This window comes from Trachinotus anak, unplaced genomic scaffold (assembly GCF_046630095.1).
Source record: "Trachinotus anak isolate AG129_WGS33_773 ecotype Australia unplaced genomic scaffold, CSIRO_AGI_Tana_v1 ptg000025l, whole genome shotgun sequence".
Taxonomy (NCBI): domain Eukaryota; kingdom Metazoa; phylum Chordata; class Actinopteri; order Carangiformes; family Carangidae; genus Trachinotus; species Trachinotus anak.
The window spans coordinates 4360832-4381744 of NW_027273876.1; the positions used below are offsets into that span (position 1 = coordinate 4360832).

General features: G+C 46.4%; 1 protein-coding gene across 10 annotated transcripts; it reads right to left on the reverse strand.

The window, feature by feature from the left end:
* Positions 1-1067: 1067 nt before the first annotated feature.
* plekhm1 (pleckstrin homology domain containing, family M (with RUN domain) member 1) lies at positions 1068-20224 on the reverse strand. 10 transcript variants are annotated; one of them, XM_071463755.1, is made up of 15 exons: positions 20076-20224; positions 19251-19335; positions 19075-19139; positions 17298-17360; positions 11965-12054; positions 10491-10732; positions 9717-10385; positions 8155-8623; positions 7254-7401; positions 4889-5863; positions 4454-4599; positions 4052-4245; positions 3515-3578; positions 3274-3431; positions 1068-2424 (listed from the first exon to the last, which is right to left on the reverse strand). In XM_071463755.1, the coding sequence occupies exons 5-15, from the start codon at positions 12016-12018 to the stop codon at positions 2313-2315; spliced, it is 3231 nt and encodes a 1076-aa protein (XP_071319856.1). In that variant the 5' UTR covers positions 12019-12054; positions 17298-17360; positions 19075-19139; positions 19251-19335; positions 20076-20224; the 3' UTR covers positions 1068-2312. The 10 variants fall into 10 exon arrangements, with proteins under 10 accessions (XP_071319856.1, XP_071319850.1, XP_071319853.1 ...); XM_071463749.1 differs by adding an exon at positions 13388-13519 and having other exon boundaries at positions 17298-19139; XM_071463752.1 differs by adding an exon at positions 13388-13519 and having other exon boundaries at positions 11965-12114; positions 17298-19139.
* Positions 20225-20913: the final 689 nt, after the last annotated feature.

Here is a 20913-nt window from a genome sequence, read left to right on the forward strand (position 1 = left end):
TGTAATAAAGTCAAATGTGATCAGACCCATGAAATGAAGCCCAGCACAGGTGTGAGGGATTACTGCGGTGACTGCGGGGCCGCTCCGGGGCCGCTCCGGGGCCCTGGTGCTCAGCAGGGAGCAGTTCTCATGTGATTAGTTGCACCTGTGTTTTTCCTGTTTAGATAACTGGAATAGTTCTGATTTTTGTCATGTTTCTTTCTTCTCTTATTGCTCTTTTTTGCATCTGCAGTTGTTTTCCATCTGTTTGTGATCATTTTGTGTCTTTTTTTTTTTGTCTTTTGCATTGTGTGATAATGAGCTACCTCATCTCAGCAAGCAACAAACACTCCAGCAGCTCAGCCAGTTTTGAATTGGTTTTAACCTCCTCCTTACATGCAGAGCACATAATGAGCGAGGGCCGAGCTGCATTGCTGACCTCCTTGTTGACTATACACCTCAATGAACCCTGAGATCATCAGCTACTGGTTTATCAAAGGTTCCCAGTGACAGCTGTGGGAAAATCAGAGATGCACCATTTGTCATTTTAAGGCCCAGAGCTGTGGAACATGTAACCTACAGATTTCAGAAACACAGCTCGCCAAGTGTTTTTAAAATAAAGCTTAAAACTGATCTTTTCACCTCAGCCTTTAACTAGCTATGAAATTTTGCACTTACTCACTGCTCACCATCTCTCTTAGATGCTGTTTAAAGTATTGATATCTTACTGATCTTATGTGATCAGTTTTTAACTTATTTCAATGATTTATTTCATCCTTTTTATCATTACATTTTACAATTGTTTTTAACATGTTTTAATGTTTATTTTATGTCTTCTCATGTGATTTCTCAGCTGTGAAAGACTTTGTGCTGCAGTTCTCGTATGAAAGGTGCCATACAAACATTTTTTTTTTACTGCATGACTCGCCACCTGTCTAACCCACAATGCAAATTAGCACGCTAACTGCTCTCTGCCTGAACAAATAACATAAGGAGCCAGAAATTCACTAAGGCAACAAACTGAGAAAACAAGGTTCATGATCTGTACTCCATCAAAAGTGTCTTAAACATAAGAACACGATGCGACACACTGACATTTATTTTATTGTATCACGATCATCTACATATCACACATACTAAATGAGATGATGATTAAAAAAAAGAACAAACAAACCAGGAATAACAGTACTGCAGTATTCTCTACTTGCCACTTGCAAGTGATATGTTCTGCATATATCAAAATGGATCCGATAAGTAAACCTTCAGGGATTTTTTTTTTTTGTTCTCGTATAGAGTTCAACTCTACACCAGCGTCAAATATTCAAGAGGTGAAAAGAAAACAGAGTGAAATGTAAAACAAAATGTGAGTTTAGGGCTGATTTCATGTGCTAGAGGATATTTCAGCTGAACTGTGGCTGAAATATCCATTTAACAGTCGTAGCTAAGTGCAAATGTGCAAAATATATTTTTGACTTAAGAATCACTGTGAAAGCCAATAACACCCCCCCCCCACAAAAAAAAGTTTATAATTTATTTATTTTATGAATTATCTCAGCGTGACTCATCACACCAGCAGTAAAACAAAATCTTTGCCATTTTAATTTTAATGCCTGATTGTAAGTTTAAATAAACTTGAGTTAATATTCTAAGAGAAACATTCAACAAAGTCTTCTGGGTGACAGGTTTCTTTTAGAAATCAGAGCATCTGCTTCTATCAGAGGCAACTAAAAGAAAAAAAACCAGCCTGTGTGAGGTTTTTTGGCCTTGTCATAGTGACACACCAAGAGGAAAAGAGTGTAAAGCTTAAATTAAAACAAAGGCACAATCAAAATGAGTTAATTTGAACATGTCAAGTGCTGTTTTCATTATTTTGCTTTCGCATGTACAGTTACGTTTAGATATGTGACTTTTCTTTGTGCATCCAAGAAAAATGCAGGATAGAGCATTTCTGGTAAACATGATGCTGAAGAACGAATTTGTCACAATAAGACGAAGTTAAAAAAAAAACAAAAAACCCACAATGTGAAAATGGAAATGTTTCTTGGCAGCAACCTCCACCCGTGTCCTGTCCTCCTTTTTGATGCCGTGGCTGAATCAGAATTCTGAGAGGTATTAAAGTCAGTAACATTTGGCTGCGTTGTGTCGGCATCACGCGGCTCGACGTGCCTCCGAAGTAGAGAGTCCAGCTACTGCAACCCTGCGGCTCCTCTTCGGGTTTAAGGTCAGTTAGGGCAGCTTCATCGCGCTCATAATTGCACTTGAGGTTACTTCATGTAAAAGCTAGATTTTGTTTTAGTTTTCCGTCATGTTTTCTCCTTCACGCGTTGCTGCGCTCAGTCGTCCTTCAGGTCTCTCTCCAGGTATTTCTTCATCCGCAGACAGCGAGGACACGAGCCCTCGGGAGCCTTGCAAGCCAAGTGAAACACGGCTTTACAATCTTTACACCTGGAGACAAAAACAATAAGAATCTAAAAGAAATGTATGAATAAAAGGTCTAAAACATATCTACAGAAACAAACTAATAATGAACAATTTGTTAATTGTAAAGTAAATCAGTGTAAAATTGATAAGGTTTGACTCAGAGAGGAATATGGAGGATTTAAAACAAACACGTCCTCACTTTGTTTTCTGTGTTATGGAAAATAAAAGTTATTAAAGACAAAAAGCTGAAGCAGAATTGTCTTTTAGCATATGGTTTTTGTTTAATTATGAAAAAGAAATGCATATAAAAATGTGTATTATATTTGATTTATTTGTTTATTTAACTTCTCTCTATAACAATAAAAATGTATTTTCTTAAAATACCTACAATACCTACAATAATATAAACGTATATTATAAACACATGTTTTTAATGTCAAGCACCAACTGTGAGGTCGAACTGCAGCTGGGACAAATTTGACTAACACAGCAAAAGAGCTGAAAATGTTTCCGCACACATATTTGTTTATGGTCTGTCCCTTGACATCAGCGGGAGGTTTATAAAGTAACTGAGGAAGACAGGAAATAGTGGTGACTAAACTGTGAGCTGAGTTTTTCCACTAGGCCAACCACAGATGGTTTAACCAGCTGGAGAAAGTGTGTAAGATAAAAATCAGATTGTTTGGGCCCAAAGTTTCTTTTTTTTTTGTTTAAACATCATCCCCCTTTTTCATAAAACTGTCAGTGGGCTGACTCCAGACTTCAAATTAATCCTATAAATGAAAAAAAAAAGTATTTGTGGGGATAAGTGAGTGAGGTGAGGAAACGAGGAGGGAGGAGACAGCAGGAATAAGGTGGCTCGGGATAACCGACCTGGTGGTGCTGTCAAACTGGAAGGGGAAGATGATGTCGTCAGCGTGGCAGATCTGGCAAATGAAGCCACGCTGAGTGCACAGGTCACAGTGAAACACGTGGTTGGAGGCGAACTGCATCAGTGTCAACAGGTAGGCTGCATATTGGTCGTCTGCTATCTAGAAACAACAAGACAGACACACACATGTATTAGGACGTTGATGACTGGTGAAATAAGAACATAACCAAGCCGGCGGCATACCTGTCGGAGGTCTGCGACACTGTACACATGGCTCGACTCCAACAGGTACGTTCGCTGCCCCATTCTGCACAGAAGATTGACAGAAAACACAAACGTGAAAAATATGCAAGATGTTAAAGGGTTTCTTCAGAGTTCCGCAAGTTAAATTTGACTCTTTAAGATCTTTTAATGCTGCACAGAACAGGACAACATTCTTTCAGCCCCTGCAAAATGATCCACAGATGGATTTACCACTTAAAAATGATTCATTCTTTTAAGATCAATATAAATTTTTCTTTTTTTAAATTGAGAGTTGCACAATGAGATTTCAGTGTTTGCTCAAACCCACTGTCACACAATCCCTTCTAATCCCTTCTGTTGTGAGTAATATAACATATAACATTTATATCATTTAAGACTAAGACAAGAGAAAATATTTCAGACTTTCTATCTGAAATTTAAGACTTTAATACCTAAAGGCCTTAAACTGAGTTCCGAGACTTTTCAGGACCTGCAGAAACCCTGTAGAAAACACAGCACAGACAGTCATTCACACACCTGGCTTGGAGTTTCTTGTAGGCTCCGCTGCGGCAGGTGAGCAGGTAGTCGCCCAGCAGGCGCAGCCTCTGCCGCAGGTCGTGGGCCTGAGCCATGGACTCGGAGTGTCTCACTAACTCGGGGTTTAACTGCTCCAGGTTCAGAAGAGGCTCCTGCTCCACCTGAGCCAGCAGCCGCAGGGCCTTCTTAGACACCTGGACGGACACACACATACAGCATGTGTGAAACCTTTGACAAGTGAAACCCGAGTGTGCAGCGGTTGAATAGCTGGCATGAAAAGAGAACTAGGATGGTGATTAGAAAATCAGGCCAGTTCCCCTTTAATTGATCAGATTTTTATCATTCAAATATCTAAAAACAGTTTCGGTGTCAGCTGCTGTTATCTGTATGTGTGGCAGCCACCTCTCGTTGGGTGAGGTCCCAGTTGTGCACCATGCGTGACGGGATGATGGAGGTGTCACCGTGGTGACAGGAGTCGCAGTAGTACTGGCCCGAGAACTCACACAGCCTGGCTCTGCCATGGGACGGGCCGATCTGCTGAGGACACCCTGTGTGTGACACAGTTAACAAACCTCAGCCTCTGATTCATATCCACAGGAAGAAGAAATCACCCGGGCAGCTTGGCCACTTGGGGGCAGTGGAAACAAACTGAGTTTACACGGTGGATTTGAATCAATGTAAGTCCAGTGTTTTATGGTCTGCACCAACTCCCAAGGTAAACATCTGGATCTTTAGCTGCTAAACATAAACATAGAGGAGCCAACTTTGCTTGAGTGATGAGAGGGAACCAAAAGAGTGAAGCTCTTTTTATAAACAAACCTAACACCTCAATGTTACCTGCACATTTGAAGCTCTGAGAGTCCAGCCCCTTCTCCGAGGGCATGGTGCAAAGATGAACTAGAAGTGCTCCGTTTTCTTTTAGTCTGTGCTGCACCAGTCTGTAGAGGTTTCCAGTCACCCCCGGGTGCCCTGCAGCCGGCTGCTCGGAGCCCTCATCCTCCCCGCTCTCCAGGTACGAGTCCAGAGCTCCACGGATCAACTCCCTCCAAGAGCGAGCCTCGCCTGGGTTCTCTGCCCTGAGTCTGAGCGTGTCCCTCACGGTCAAGAGTTTGAAAAAGGCCGGCCCTCCCAGGGAGACGTCAGGCACCACATCCCGGATGTCCGCGATTGGGTGGTTGAGCTGCAGGAACTTTCTCCCCCCTTGAATCCGGAAGCCTTTCAAGGCCTCCAAGGAGAGGGAGAAGGTCAGAGGTGCCCACGTCCGAGCCTCAGGATCTGTGGAGAAGTACAAAACAGCTTCTTTGATGGCATCAGTTTCCAAATCAGCAGTCCGAGTCCAGTCGAACACCTGCTGAGGAGGAGGAGTCTCCAGCCCTCCATGTGTCCCCGTGTTGGAGGATGATAAGACCTTCTCAGGGCTGGAGGGAGCGGAGGACGGGGATGATGTGCGTTCATCTACACCGTTCTCACTGGATGGCTGCAGCACCTCCCACTGCTCATCAACACGCCGGCATTTGTTAACAGCCTCCACTATCCGGTCCACCCAGTCCTCAGCTTCGTCATGATTGGCTGCTCGGAGGTGCAGTCGCTTCCCAGGGAAGGCCAAGTCGAAGCGGCCTTCGGGCGACGTGATGCGAGCCTCCTCACATCGCACCAGGGAGCAGTTGTCGAAACACGTCCGTTCCTCCGCATTGAAATACAGGCGGAACTCGAAGGGCGACAGCTCGCAGTAGTAGTCGCGCCATAGTCCCATCGCACCTCGTCTCTCTAGGTGACCGAGCTTCAGGAGGCCACGGAAGGGGTTGGACAGACCTGACGGACAGACAGACAGACGGACACAGTCAAGGTTATTTCGCATGATCTCCAACAGCTTCAAACTCATTCATTGTTTGACTTTGAAGTCACAAGACAAACATAGCAATCACTATGAACAGGATTCACATGAAAACAGCACTGAAAATATAAGGCCATCAGAATTCTGTGAAGTGGACGTTCTCAATCTGAAGCTATAAAGAGGTTTTCTGTTGGTGAATCCAGCAAAATATATTGTTTTAAATGTTTTTACAAAAAAAAAAAAATTCTCGCAATGAAAAGCATTATTGCAGCACATGACTGAGTGTAGATCTTAGTGATCGAGGAGTCGTCTGGACTCTAAAAAAGCTTTTTAAATTATCCTCAGACCAAAAACGTTGTTAGGACCAACACAGCTCTTATTTCTAAGAGTTTCCTTCCATTAGGAGCCACTTTTCTGAATATGGCTCCTGATATAGTGAGATGATACTGTTGTAGCTCCTGGGATATGGCCCCTACTGAAACAAACGGGACAACCAATTCTCCATTCTTCCTCGTAACAAGACGTCTGACTCATTCAGGTGACGTCTTGCAAGCAGTACGATCCTGTTATATTCCAGTGCAGTCTGGCCACGCCCCATTAAATGACACATCAACAGGTGTTTTCACGTTAAACAGCTGATGGGAAACATCTGAGCCAATTTCCTGCTGTTTCACCAACGTACACACATACACGTTGTTTGAGCTGCACTGCTCCACTGATCTACAGGAGGCAGTAACACACCAAGAAAGCTGTGTGAAGTAAAATCAATGTTCCTTATAATTTATGTGGAAGGAATTCAAACTCAAGAACACACACAATGTGTCTGAGTAACAAAAGAAAATTCTACTTTTAAATAAAACACCATAAATGGATAATTTTAAACTATTTATGTAAATACTTTCACATCATTCACGGATGAGACTGAGGCTCCAACTGACGATTTTTCAATTAATTGTTTAGTCTATAAAATGTCAAAATATAATAAAAATATCCATCACAACCTCCAAAAGTTCAAGGTGACATCTTCAAATATCTTCTTTTGTTTGAACCAAAGTCCAAAACCCAAATACATTCACTTTACAATGATATTGGATAAAGAAAAGCAAGAAAATTTCTAATTTGTGAGGCTAAAAATCAGAGAATAGTTGTTATTTTTCACAATTTTCAATAAAAAAATTATTAAAACCATCAATAAATCGTCAAAATAGTTAATCATTCCAGATCTAGGTGAGACAGATTAATTCGACCGCCCATAGGTGGTGTATGGAGGCGGCGAACCCTGTGTTCATGTTACACCATGAAATGATTACACATAAAAATCATCTTGCTTCAGTTTAACACTCAAAACACGGAGACCCTGCAGAATACCTATCTGCCTGCGATGCACGACGCTGGGAGGCGACTGGGAGACCCTGGGCTCAGGCGTGAGAGCAGGAGGAGGCGCCTCATCAGTGTCCGACACCTCCTCCAGATGAGGCTTGTAGATATCGTCCTCAGAGATCCAGGAGCGGGAATGCTGCAACGAAAATGACACAAATTGGAAATTAAATGTTTCTGCTGCTCTTCCGACAAATGTGGGTGTTAGTTCAGATTTCCTCATCGATGGTCCCGATCACAGAAAACACAACAGAGCTGAGTCAGTCAGTGAGTGGTTTGTGAAAGAAGCTGCTGTCTTCAGGGTCAGTAGTGTGAGAACTGGAAGTTACATATTGTGGGAAATATTGTGACATGTTCCAGAGCTGTTTCGAAATCACGAGTACAGTAAACACAGAATAAGAGTATTTCAGACAACACAGATGGACTATTGTAACTTCAGTGGCTTGAAGAATGGGGACACAAATAACACAATTTCTTAACCTTTCTTGACCTATCTAATAACTTGCGGTGATTTTCCGCCGTGACGCGCCGGCTTCCAGGAGGAGTCAGACGTCCTATCTGTCAGTTCCTCAGTGGGAAAACCCAAACAGCAACACAAGACAGGGCAACTCTGCATTTCCTCTGTCTGGAAAATCATCACTGACTGATTGTGAATAATTTTTGCTGTGAAGAAATCACTTGTTTATTCCGCTGTTAGATAAATCCGATCCTGAACTTTAACAGCTGCATACAACTAACCCTGTGTGCTGCAGTGACCAGAGGACATCAGTGATGATGTTCATAAGAAAATATACATGAGGAAAAGCCTGAAATTAGTCCTGGTAAAGCCTGTGGTTTTCTGCATCCCTGAGTCATTTTCAGCTAAAAGCTTTTAGTCTGTGAACATACTTACTGATAAAGAATCTGAGGACAACTGTCTGCTCAGGATGCTGGTGGAGCGACGTGGCGGGGGGGGTACTGAAGGCTCCGAGGTGTTCTTCTCTGAGCTTTCTGCTTCCTTCTCCTTCTGCACAGGCTCACTCTTGTCTGTATTTACCTCACTGACTGGGGAGAGCACATCAGGGTCCAAGCGTAGCTCGTTAGTACCATCGCACACTTCAGAGGGTGTGTGGTTAACGTGGCGCTTGTCGGACGACAGCAGCTCGAGGGAGGTTGGTGGGGGCTCTGAATCGGAGAGTGCAGAGTCTGGGGGCTGGTCTGCAAAGTCTTGGGATGGTGTGGCAGGACCCTGGGTCTCGCTGTCCGAGCCACTGAAAATGGCCGTCTCTGAGAACTGGTCCGGACCCGTGCTTGAGACAAAGGAGTCTTCACGCATGGAGTCCTGGCTGCAGTGCCCGCTCTCCCGAAACTCCGTCAGCAACCTGCAGAGACAAAGACGACACATGACAAACTGTATATTCCACTGTCAGCTTATGATAAAATGAGCAGATTATTATTGTCTATTACTTCAATTAACTTCAACTAAAAAAAGAAGCTCATATAAAACTGACAGGAAATCCACAAAATGCTTATGTTACATTTTAAAAGATAAAAGAAGATATTTACAATTTTCTTATTGTCAACAAATCAAATGAAAAGACCAAAACTAATAATGTGTTAATCAATCAATGCTTTCTGACCCTGCAATGTCTGTGGTACAACGTCCTAAGTAAAGACATACATCTCTACAAATGACTCAAATATATATAGATAAATAAATAAGCGTTCATACAGCGCTGTCAATTACACATTCAGCGTAAGGACACGACAGCACACGGACTGGAGTGGCCGGGAATCAAACCACCGACCTTCCGATTAGTGGATGACCCTCTACCTCCTACGTGTAACATATAGTTTCATTATGATTTCAGTTCAAATCAGAGTACTGCATTTACTGCACAGTTAGGGTACTGAGCTTCTGAGCTATTTCTGAACTTCCCTCAATTTTTGGACTGCAAACTCGCTGCTATACGAGGCAGCGAGTTTGACATTAGACACTAGAAAAGGTTCAAATACACAGCGATCTGTAACAGAGACCAGTCCACAGCTGACCAACAATGTCCTACAACCATAAAAGTGCAGATCATGTTAAAAAAGCTGTATTCATTATTCTCAGGTGCTCAGTAATTTCCTAAATCAGCTGGTTACTGTAGTTTTTAGAAAACATTCATCAAACAGGAGTAAACTGCATTTGTTGGAGACTATTCTCAGCTGCAGATTTGTACACGTTTAGTGCACTAGTAAGTATTTACAGCAACAGGACGGCATATGTATGATTCACTCAAAATGAACTAGAGTGTGTGTGTTCATGGTTGTTCATCCAGTGCAACAACGTGGCTCATCGATGTGTTAAATAGTGTTAATAGCACATAAATAATTCTTGTTTTTAGGATGAATTCATCGCTGGTTTTGGTCTTTTCTTTGCTGACAATAAGAAAAACAGAGAATAACATCAGCCTGGTCTGCACCACTCACTCTTTCTGTGGCCGCTTGATGCTGCTGACATTAATGGTCAAGTCCAGGTCACACGAGGACCACTGCTCTCCTGCCGGGCTGCGGGGGTCCTGCCCCTGCAGGAGGCTGTCGGAGCTCAAGCTGGAGGAGAGCTGAGAGGAGCCTGTGGTGTCCAGGCTTAAATTAGATGAGTGAAGCGCAGTCCTACCCCCTTGTAAAGCACTTGACCCCCTTGCCATCAACACTGGGCACCCTCTCTGCATATCCTGAGCATCCGATGAGCCCGACGACTGAGACGCTGTATCCCACGATTCCTTGCATATGGACTTGGAGGTGGGATGGTCCCCGCCGTTAAGGGGTAGGTCGAGTACGTCTGCCTGGAGGAAGGGGCAGAGTCCAGCCAGAGCCAAGGGTGTGGTGGTCCATTCGTTGAGAACGGCTGATTTGTAAGACAGGTTGAATGTAAGCGAGGCCAGACCCTGGAGGTAGCTGAGCAGGACGTCCCGCTCCTCGGCGTTCAGGAGCAAGGCACAGGGCTGGTAGTGGGCCCTCAGCTCGGAGTCCTCCCGAAACAACGATGCAAGGTAGCACTCCAGCAGGCCGTGGTTGAGCGCCAGCCGCAGCCATGCTCGGCAGCGACCCACGTCCGTGCCCACGAAGCTGATCTTCTCTAGCTCTGTGATGACATCACTGCGGATTTAACAGAGATGACACTTAATTTAACTTGGAAATGCTCCTGATACCTAAAACGATCAGAGTGGAGATTTGATTAACATTTGTAAATATGTGCCCTACCGGTGGGTGACGGTCTTGAGGAGGCTCCAGAAGAACGGCTGAGGGAGGGGTCCCCGGTCTCCCTTCCTCGTCCGACCCCCAGCCTCCGAGCGGATGTACTTGCTCTTGATACCATGGATGAAGATGGCCTCCAGGGCGCAGCAGAGCAGGTTAGCGTCGCCATCCTCACTGGTCACCACCGCGTCTGACGTCACGTATCGCTTCTGCAGGGCCTTGAGCGACTGCGCCAACTTCTCTTTGATCTATGCGACAATGTGACAGAGCACGGGAGAGAAGAAGGGAAATATTAATCAGCTTCCTCGTTTTGTTCCAGCGAGTGGACAACTGAGCGCAGCTCTGACAGGAAGCAGCTCTGACAATAACTTGAGTTATCACCAACACACAGAAAAGGCACATTTTCATGTGTGGTATAAAACAGAGCCAGCACATTTTTCTGCATTCCACGCTGCAGAGCGAGGTCAGTGGCCACGCTGTTATGACACATTGCCTGTAGATAACCTACTGTCACATGACACCTAACACATAAAACAAGCAAGTGTGTTATGCAAGGGCTTGCAGAACAAGAACACTTTGAGAGGCTTGAGGTGATCTCAGCGTTCTCCACTTCAGACACTGAAGGACTCGACTTGGCAAGACTCGAGCTGCGCAGCTGTAAAACTACTACAGGGTCAAAGTGGTGCCTGCTTTCTGAGCTTCCTGACTCACAGACATTAACTCAGCAGCACATTGTTCACCGCCTGCAGCGTCATGCTGTTCAGTACATCGTTTTAAAACGGTCATGACTACATGTATATGTTCAGCCAAGGTCTGCACTCAGTCTCCAGAGCTTTCTCCTGTTTGGTTTTTTTATCATCACCTGTTGTTTACATGTCACATTTTTTTTCCTGCCATATGTGATATTTTTCATAACACTGAATTTTTTTTCTTTCCTCAGTTTTGCACAATTTGTCCTGCTGCTGAGTCAGACCCTCGTTTCAGTGCTTTGCTCACTGTACATGGTACCTTGGCATGTGACAAATAAAACTTTGAACAGTTGTTTAGTGGCAGCACCTGAAACACACTATATAATACACATATTATATAATTATATATTATTTTTTATAAAAAATATAACTGAATCATAAAATGCAATATCATAATTATAATCAACCCCGCTGTATCTGGTCTTGTCTCTTTAAAAGCATCAGGCCTGTTCTAAAAACACTGTAATAAGATACACAAGCAAGTGAATGGGTCTCTAATTTAAGTGCTGAAAGTGTTGTAATGTTAAACACTGTTGAGTACAGTTGCAACAGTCTAATTACAACATATATTACTGAAATGTTGCAGCCTGACCAGGTTTAGCAAAAATCCACCCAAAGAACCAAAAAAGTCAATTTGTGACACCTTCGCCTGAGGTACGGCACCAACAGCACACGAGAAAACAGCCAGGCAGAAGAGAGGTCTACAAGGTAACAAGATCCTGTAGTTTTACCTGTTTGACATCTTTAGCCTCCGGTGGCGTGTCTGGCATCTGTGTGGCTAGCATGGCACCTCCTGGGAAGGTTTACTCCCACATGGCACACTGGAACACAACAACAGTTTCTTCAGATGCAAACCACTTGTCTCCACCGAGCCCTGCTTCCTGCTGAAGACGACATTTGACACTCAGTGGATAAACAAGTAATGCAAGCTTGTGTGTCCAAGAAGACCAACACGACACGTGATGATGGAAAAAATTTTTTTTTTCTTATTTCTTCCCCACTTCCTGGTAAAAGAATATTTTCCATGTTACATTCTCCATCACAAGACTGTATTCTGTGACATCTCTGCGATTTCACGGTTTCAATGTGTAACCGCTTCTGAGTGAGTCATGTGAGGTGCTGATTATAAAGAGCGTGTCTGCAGGGAAGTAGCCACAGAAGCTTCACAACTAACTTCCCCAATCAAAAAGAAGAAGAAATCAGGATTCAAACAATAAGAGATCCATTTACTCTGACACAATCACAGCGGTCCACTGTGAAGTGACTCAACAACATGAAAGGAACGCAATCTCTTTTTCTTTGCTCAAGTTTCACAAAGCAAACAACTACAACACCTCACACCCAACAGGTAGTCAGGAGTGGGACAGGAAGCCCAGCCACCGCCTCATTATCTCACGGTCTGGAGGATTTCTGCAGATTCTTCCTTGCTGCCACACAGCCTCCTCCCCTCTGTGCTCACCTGCACTGTGTGTAAATGCAGCCAAATTCACAATAAAGTTGTTCTCATTTACATGTTTGTTTGTTTTTGGTGTCAGTCAACTCAGCGAGTAAGAAAACGTGAATTAAACACGCTCCATGCGTACAGCTTGTTGACCAACATCCAAATTGCGGCAGCTGCGGTGATAAAATAATTATAAAATACATTATTAATAATCTTAGTGTTGTCTGACAAAATCCACATGAATCCAGGCTATTGACAACAGGTCTGCTGTGTATTCGGCTACACTGGCATATAAACTGAACGACCACAGAGAAAGTTAGAGGCCACTAAAGGTTGTCTGCCACTGGTACATGTCGTTCCAGGCTGCTGCCAAAAACAGACTGACTTCACAAACAGGAGGCAGGACACAGCTGTTCAGTGTAAGCCGTAAAGCAGCGTTGCAATCAGTCTGTTTGCATGTTGTCACCATTTCATGTTTAAAAACAGCTAATGCTACATGACACCGCTTTCTAATCTTTACAGCAGTCCTGCAGTGTTAGCCTCTGATCTGGGCTCGAAACATCGCCATCGCTCAACGCAGCAAACGAAAGAAAAGCTGTGTAAACCACGACTTGTGCAGCAGCTACGGTGTCAAACCAGAATCAGCCCGATCGCGTTGTGTTAGCAGCGATCGTTAGCCAGATAACGTTGTGTTTCACAGCTAGCCTCCTCACCGAAACAGCTCGGCTAACTTGGCTCCGAGGTCCGCAGACAGCCGCGTATCCCCCGTGAAAGCCCGCAACAGTCAGCGGGTCAGTCATCCGTGCAGTCGCTCTCCATTGCTCCGGTGGAAACGGCGAAAAAAACTACACAAAAATAAGCGTTAAGTAAGATTTGTGCTGTCAAGAGGCGGTGAGACTGTCCAGCTGAACACAAATGCATCATGGGAACTTGATTAGACCCGCGATGCCTTCAAGTAACGCCGGAAATATCGTAAAAGTGTCAACGAGATTTTATTACATAGTATTAAACATTTGTTCCATACAATCACAGGGGAGCATAAGTCGAAATTTGTTGTTGGAGAAATGATGGAATTAAAAAAAATAGTGTTGCTGTACCCCGTCCTGTTGTTCCTCCCATACTTTAAAGTATTACTTCTGCTGCATGGCCCCTGTGAGTGTTCCCTGTCTTTGGTTCATTATTCATAGAATGGAATAGAAAGCAAAGCAAAGCATGACATAGCCTAGCCTAGCATAGTTATAACATATAGCATAGCTGGGGGGGGGGGGGGGGGGGGCAGCCATCAAGCTGGATGCCCAGTTGCACACCAGTTATGTAAAACATGACAATCATATGGCTTCTCACTCACTCATAGTGTAATCAGAACAGCAGGGCTAACATTGCATAGTATAGCTAAGCTAGCATAGCGCCTTGGGAGGTGGGAGGAATTGCTGAATTATAAATAATACGATACAGACAAGGTCTAGACCTGTATTTGGAAAGTGCCTTGAGATAACTGAGTTGACCAGTTCAATGGTGGAAATATGATCACTCAGTTAGCATACCAACGCTAGCAAAATTATTATTAAACTACCTGCACCACACCTTCCTGCCTTTGTGTGCATCTGCTTTTAGGTCCTGAAATCCTTAAAATGTTAAATAAATTGTGCGCGAGGCTGGACAGCCCGACCCCCAGGCGGCCCTGCGCCCAGCCATCGGGCTCGTTCAGCCTCGCGCGAGGCTGGACAGCCCGACCCCCAGGCGGCCCTGCGCCCAGCCATCGGGCTCGTTCAGCCTCGCGCGAGGCTGGACAGCCCGACCCCCAGGCGGCCCTGCGCCCAGCCATCGGGCTCGTTCAGCCTCGCGCGAGGCTGGACAGCCCGACCCCCAGGCGGCCCTGCGCCCAGCCATCGGGCTCGTTCAGCCTCGCGCGAGGCTGGACAGCCCGACCCCCAGGCGGCCCTGCGCCCAGCCATCGGGCTCGTTCAGCCTCGCGCGAGGCTGGACAGCCCGACCCCCAGGCGGCCCTGCGCCCAGCCATCGGGCTCGTTCAGCCTCGCGCGAGGCTGGACAGCCCGACCCCCAGGCGGCCCTGCGCCCAGCCATCGGGCTCGTTCAGCCTCGCGCGAGGCTGGACAGCCCGACCCCCAGGCGGCCCTGCGCCCAGCCATCGGGCTCGTTCAGCCTCGCGCGAGGCTGGACAGCCCGACCCCCAGGCGGCCCTGCGCCCAGCCATCGGGCTCGTTCAGCCTCGCGCGAGGCTGGACAGCCCGACCCCCAGGCGGCCCTGCGCCCAGCCATCGGGCTCGTTCAGCCTCGCGCGAGGCTGGACAGCCCGACCCCCAGGCGGCCCTGCGCCCAGCCATCGGGCTCGTTCAGCCTCGCGCGAGGCTGGACAGCCCGACCCCCAGGCGGCCCTGCGCCCAGCCATCGGGCTCGTTCAGCCTCGCGCGAGGCTGGACAGCCCGACCCCCAGGCGGCCCTGCGCCCAGCCATCGGGCTCGTTCAGCCTCGCGCGAGGCTGGACAGCCCGACCCCCAGGCGGCCCTGCGCCCAGCCATCGGGCTCGTTCAGCCTCGCGCGAGGCTGGACAGCCCGACCCCCAGGCGGCCCTGCGCCCAGCCATCGGGCTCGTTCAGCCTCGCGCGAGGCTGGACAGCCCGACCCCCAGGCGGCCCTGCGCCCAGCCATCGGGCTCGTTCAGCCTCGCGCGAGGCTGGACAGCCCGACCCCCAGGCGGCCCTGCGCCCAGCCATCGGGCTCGTTCAGCCTCGCGCGAGGCTGGACAGCCCGACCCCCAGGCGGCCCTGCGCCCAGCCATCGGGCTCGTTCAGCCTCGCGCGAGGCTGGACAGCCCGACCCCCAGGCGGCCCTGCGCCCAGCCATCGGGCTCGTTCAGCCTCGCGCGAGGCTGGACAGCCCGACCCCCAGGCGGCCCTGCGCCCAGCCATCGGGCTCGTTCAGCCTCGCGCGAGGCTGGACAGCCCGACCCCCAGGCGGCCCTGCGCCCAGCCATCGGGCTCGTTCAGCCTCGCGCGAGGCTGGACAGCCCGACCCCCAGGCGGCCCTGCGCCCAGCCATCGGGCTCGTTCAGCCTCGCGCGAGGCTGGACAGCCCGACCCCCAGGCGGCCCTGCGCCCAGCCATCGGGCTCGTTCAGCCTCGCGCGAGGCTGGACAGCCCGACCCCCAGGCGGCCCTGCGCCCAGCCATCGGGCTCGTTCAGCCTCGCGCGAGGCTGGACAGCCCGACCCCCAGGCGGCCCTGCGCCCAGCCATCGGGCTCGTTCAGCCTCGCGCGAGGCTGGACAGCCCGACCCCCAGGCGGCCCTGCGCCCAGCCATCGGGCTCGTTCAGCCTCGCGCGAGGCTGGACAGCCCGACCCCCAGGCGGCCCTGCGCCCAGCCATCGGGCTCGTTCAGCCTCGCGCGAGGCTGGACAGCCCGACCCCCAGGCGGCCCTGCGCCCAGCCATCGGGCTCGTTCAGCCTCGCGCGAGGCTACTCCCCCGACTTACTCCCCCGACTTACTCCCCCGACTTACTCCCCCGACTTACTCCCCCGACTTACTCCCCCGACTTACTCCCCCGACTTACTCCCCCGACTTACTCCCCCGACTTACTCCCCCGACTTACTCCCCCGACTTACTCCCCCGACTTACTCCCCCGACTTACTCCCCCGACTTACTCCCCCGACTTACTCCCCCGACTTACTCCCCCGACTTACTCCCCCGACTTACTCCCCCGACTTACTCCCCCGACTTACTCCCCCGACTTACTCCCCCGACTTACTCCCCCGACTTACTCCCCCGACTTACTCCCCCGACTTACTCCCCCGACTTACTCCCCCGACTTACTCCCCCGACTTACTCCCCCGACTTACTCCCCCGACTTACTCCCCCGACTTACTCCCCCGACACCTATATAGGCTCAAATTAGGGTCAAATGATTTTGAGCTTGTAAAGCAATGTTTACAAATAATTCCAATGTTTGCAGTTGTAAATAAAACTTTGTAAATCTGTAAAATAAATCTGCAGGAGAAATATAAGTTTGTGTATGTGAAATCGGTTGTGCTTGTGGTGAAGAAATTGCTCTGTTCAAAAAATACTGTGATCCAAAACTCGACATATGATCAGTGGTGGGGTTAAAAAAAGACATAGTGAAAGAAGAAACGCTTGGCGATGTCTGTTTACAGATACTGAGTAGAAAACTGTAAACCTCAGCACGCAACATTTCCAGTGTGAGACACTGTCGAGTCTGAACTTTGATCGTAACTCCAGTGTCGCACACTGTGTGGGAACTTTTGTGTGCAGAGTTTTACAGTTTTCTGCTCTGTTGCAGTATACAGATGTCGACAAAACCATTTCTTCTTTTACAGCATCTTTGTCTAAGCTCAACACTGATCATTTGTTCATAGTTTTGATTCACATGGTCTTTTTTTTAACAGATACAAGTCTCTTTGACACAAGCACAATTCTTTCACATGCAGAAACTTGAATTTCTAATGCAGATTTATTTTACTGGTTTACAAGGTTTGATTTACAACTACAAACTTAGGAATTATTTGTGAACATCACTTTACAAGTTCAAAATCATTTGGACCCTAATTTGAGCCTATATATGTCTGGGGTGTAGTTACGCATGACTTACCATTTCTTGCTGTTTGTGAGGGGCCGTCAGGTGTGGTCCTGGCTGGAGGTGGGTGCTGGCATCCCTATGAAAACACATAATGTGACTGCATTAAATAAATTTACTTTCCATTGCAGGGCAAGCAAGCACATTATAAGCAGCTCTTCTTTTGACCATCAAATGTCTTTGAAGCAATGTCAGGGCTTAAGAACATAAGATTTAGCATTTGTCCATTTAATACATTTACTAGTTCAAGCACAACCAGCTAAAGTAACATTTAATAGTAGCTACAACTAACACAGTTTGTTGGACCCTGGATGTTGTCCACAGTCCCATGGAGGGTGGAGGTAGTGACAGTTTCTTCTCCCATTTGTTACAAACATTAGCTGCCAGGTCATTGCATCTTTATTTTCCACAGACTCTTATTAGATAGATACAGCAAACAGTTGTTACTGAGTAGATCCTCACTACTTAATTATATCACAATACGTTCCTTAAGAACTAATCAGCTGCTTACATGCATAAATGTTAAAATGATATTCTGTTTAATACATCAGAATATAATGTGGATGTAAATACTTGCTTGGAAACAACTGATTTGTTGTGAAGAACTCATTGTGATATAATGAAGTAATGAGGAACTACTCAGTAACCACTCTGATTCATTTTACTGTAACAGTGTAAACTGTCAAAACAACCTCAGTATGCTGATGGATGTCACTGTAGTTTATAAGACAGTTCTGCTGCAAGGTGTCACAAAACCTCTAAGAAAGTCTAACAAGAGTCTAGTAAGATTCTAACAGTGGGAAATAAAGATGCAGTGTTCTGGCAGCTTCCACAGCCTCATGTTTGTGAGACATGGCAGGAGAAATCTCTACTGACAATCTCCACAGGACTGGACAACATTAGGGTCTTACTGTCAAATAAAAAACATATTTGTAGTACAACTCGTTACGTCTCATAAGTGTAAAACAGAATGAAGTGCAACAAGGTTTGTATTTGTACAAGGAAAAACGAGACTTTGTTAAGAACACTGAACAAATGACATTAGAGATGAGGTAACACAAAGACAATGACAGTAAGTGCTGTTGTCAACATCTGTGAACAGAGACGGTACAGAAAGCTGTAAACCTCGGAGCCCAAATTTCCACCAGTGTGTAACACTGAAGTAGCAAGTGGCATTTTGACCCTATTTTTACACCTGAGTCTAACAAAACAGTGACAGTCCAATCACAAAGCAGAGTCCTGTCAGAGGGCAGGTGGCTCTGTTGCCTGGAGATCCTGAAAGGTGCAGTCGATTTTCAAGATGGACGACAACACAGGCTTGAAAATCGACTGCACCTTTAAGGATCTGCAGCCAACAGAGCCACCTGCCCTCTGATTGGACTCTGCTTTGTGATTGGACTGTCGCTGTCCAATCAGATTCAGATGTGAAAATAGAGTGAAAATACTAATTGTAACTTCAAAGTCACACACTGTGTGGGAACTTTGAGCTCCAAGTTTTACAAACAGTTTTCTGCTCTGTCTCTGTTCGCAGATGTTGACAAACGCACTTCTTTCACTGTGTCTGTTTTAGCTCAACTCTAATGTGATCTGTGGAGTCTTTTATTCTCTCTTCTACACAAGCAAAACGGCTTCACATGTACAAACTTAAATTTCTCATGCAGATTTATTTTACAAAGGTTGATTTCCAGCTACATTTGGAATCATTTGTGAACATCACTTTTCCAAGTTCAAAATGCTTTTGATGCTAATGTGAGTCGATACAGGTATAGGGTGTAGTCATGGCAACAACTTTCCATTTCTCGCTGGTTGTCAGGGGCCATAGGGTGTGGTACTGGGCTGAGGTGGACTCTGGCATCCCTACGAAAACATGCAATTATACCAAATAAAATAAACTGTCCATTGCAGAGCATTTGAGGCAGCTCTTCACAAAACAATGCTGAGTAAATCTTTTACTCAAAATTTACTTACCATTATTAATTCTGTCTGCTGCAAGTTACGCAGGAAGCTCCCATCAGGTTCAAAGGTCCCACTGCAGATACTGTTGACAGGAATCCTGTAAAGATTTGCAGAAGTTTCCCTTTAAGTGAAATAAAGACATTTAATGGTCGCTTCAGCTGTTTTTATCTGTTAGCTGTTGCTAACCTAGATACACATTTTCACACCACAGCGACACGGTTTGTAAACAGGAGACAGCATTGCAGCTGAAAAACCTGAAAAACAGAAACATTAAAGCGGCAGAAAGACATAAATGCAACTTCCGGTCAGTAACTTCAGAATAAAAGCACAGCGGAAACAGAAACAGGAAGTAGAGTGCGATTCTACCCAAAAACGATCGTCACGTGATCTTTTGGCTAAATCGCAACTCACATATAATTTCAGCGTTTGTAAATCTGAAATAAAGATGAGAAATTCAGGTTTGAAGAGTCCGATTGGACAGGTGACAGGTTAATCACTGTCCAATCAGATTCAGCGCGACTTCAGTGTCACACGCTCTGTGGGAACTTTGAGCACCCAGGCTTCTGCTCCGTACCTGTACACATGTTGACAAAAGCACTTCTCCCCCCCCACACTGTATTTTGTGTCACCTCACCTCGGAGCTCACTCAACAAAAACAATCACTTTTCAGTGACTCAGCAACAACAAAACTTCCGTTCACTTTATTCATCATCTCAGTTGTGCTGACTAACCCTCTTCCCCAAACAAAACAAGGACCAATGCTCTTATCAATTCATTTTCACCATGCAAGTGACTCATCTCCCTGATCGAATAAACTCAAAGCCTCAGGAGACTCACCTTTGGCAGCAGGTAGTTGATCTGGACACCGGCATGAGGAGGAAGCGGTACCCGGTGTGTGGCTGCCTCACCGCGGCCTGCTGCTGCAGCTTCGGCGTTTGGTGCGTGTTTATAAAGGAGAAATGGCGCGTTCACGGCCCAGTACCCGTATGTGCGCAGTGTATAAAGGCAGGAGCCTGACACCTGCTCGGGTTCTGCCCTGCAGGTCCCGTTTCCTGTTCTCCCGACTTCAGAAAATGTACAAATGATTCCTGCGTTTGTTTGTTCCCCAGTTTATTCTTCTTATGCTGTTGTTCATATGACTCCGGCAAAGAGTCTGAGCCCAGAAATGCGTATTCTGACCAGTTTTGTGGCTTAGTCTCATTAGCGCAGGAAAGAGTAAACCAGCAAACATGAAGTTCAGAAAAAAAAAACGCCAAACAACAAAGACAGCACCACCTGCAAGTGACACAAAATCCATGAACCTGAGCTGCAGCATGAACTGCAGCAGGACATGAAGGTAAAAGACCAACAGCTGCTGTCCATGAGGTTCAAATGGATAAATAATAATCACAAGTCAGAAATATACAGTTCATGCATTAGAAAGCAATTATGATTAAATTAAAGGCTTAAATGTTACATATGTTATTACTGAGCCAAAGGACAGTTAAATCACAAAGGTCACTGACTTCCTCGAACATCAGCCATTGTGTTTTCCATTAAAATATCCATTAAATGTCAGAAGTGACAAGTGAAAATGTGGAATCCAGGAATTGTCCCTTTTTTAAAATGGAGTCCCCCCCCCCCCCAATATTAAGAGTCATGAGTGAAAATGATTAACAACAGAAAAAACTGTCTC

Coding starts and splice junctions, on each gene's coding strand:
- plekhm1 (XM_071463756.1), bottom strand. CDS start 12,018: ATGCTAGCCACACAGATGCCAGACACGCCACCGGAGGCTAAAGATGTC. Junction 3,579..4,051: donor TACAAGAAACTCCAAGCCAG/GTGTGTGAATGA, acceptor TCTTCTGTGCAG/AATGGGGCAGCGAACGTACC. Junction 3,432..3,514: donor GTGTCGCAGACCTCCGACAG/GTATGCCGCCGG, acceptor TGTTGTTTCTAG/ATAGCAGACGACCAATATGC.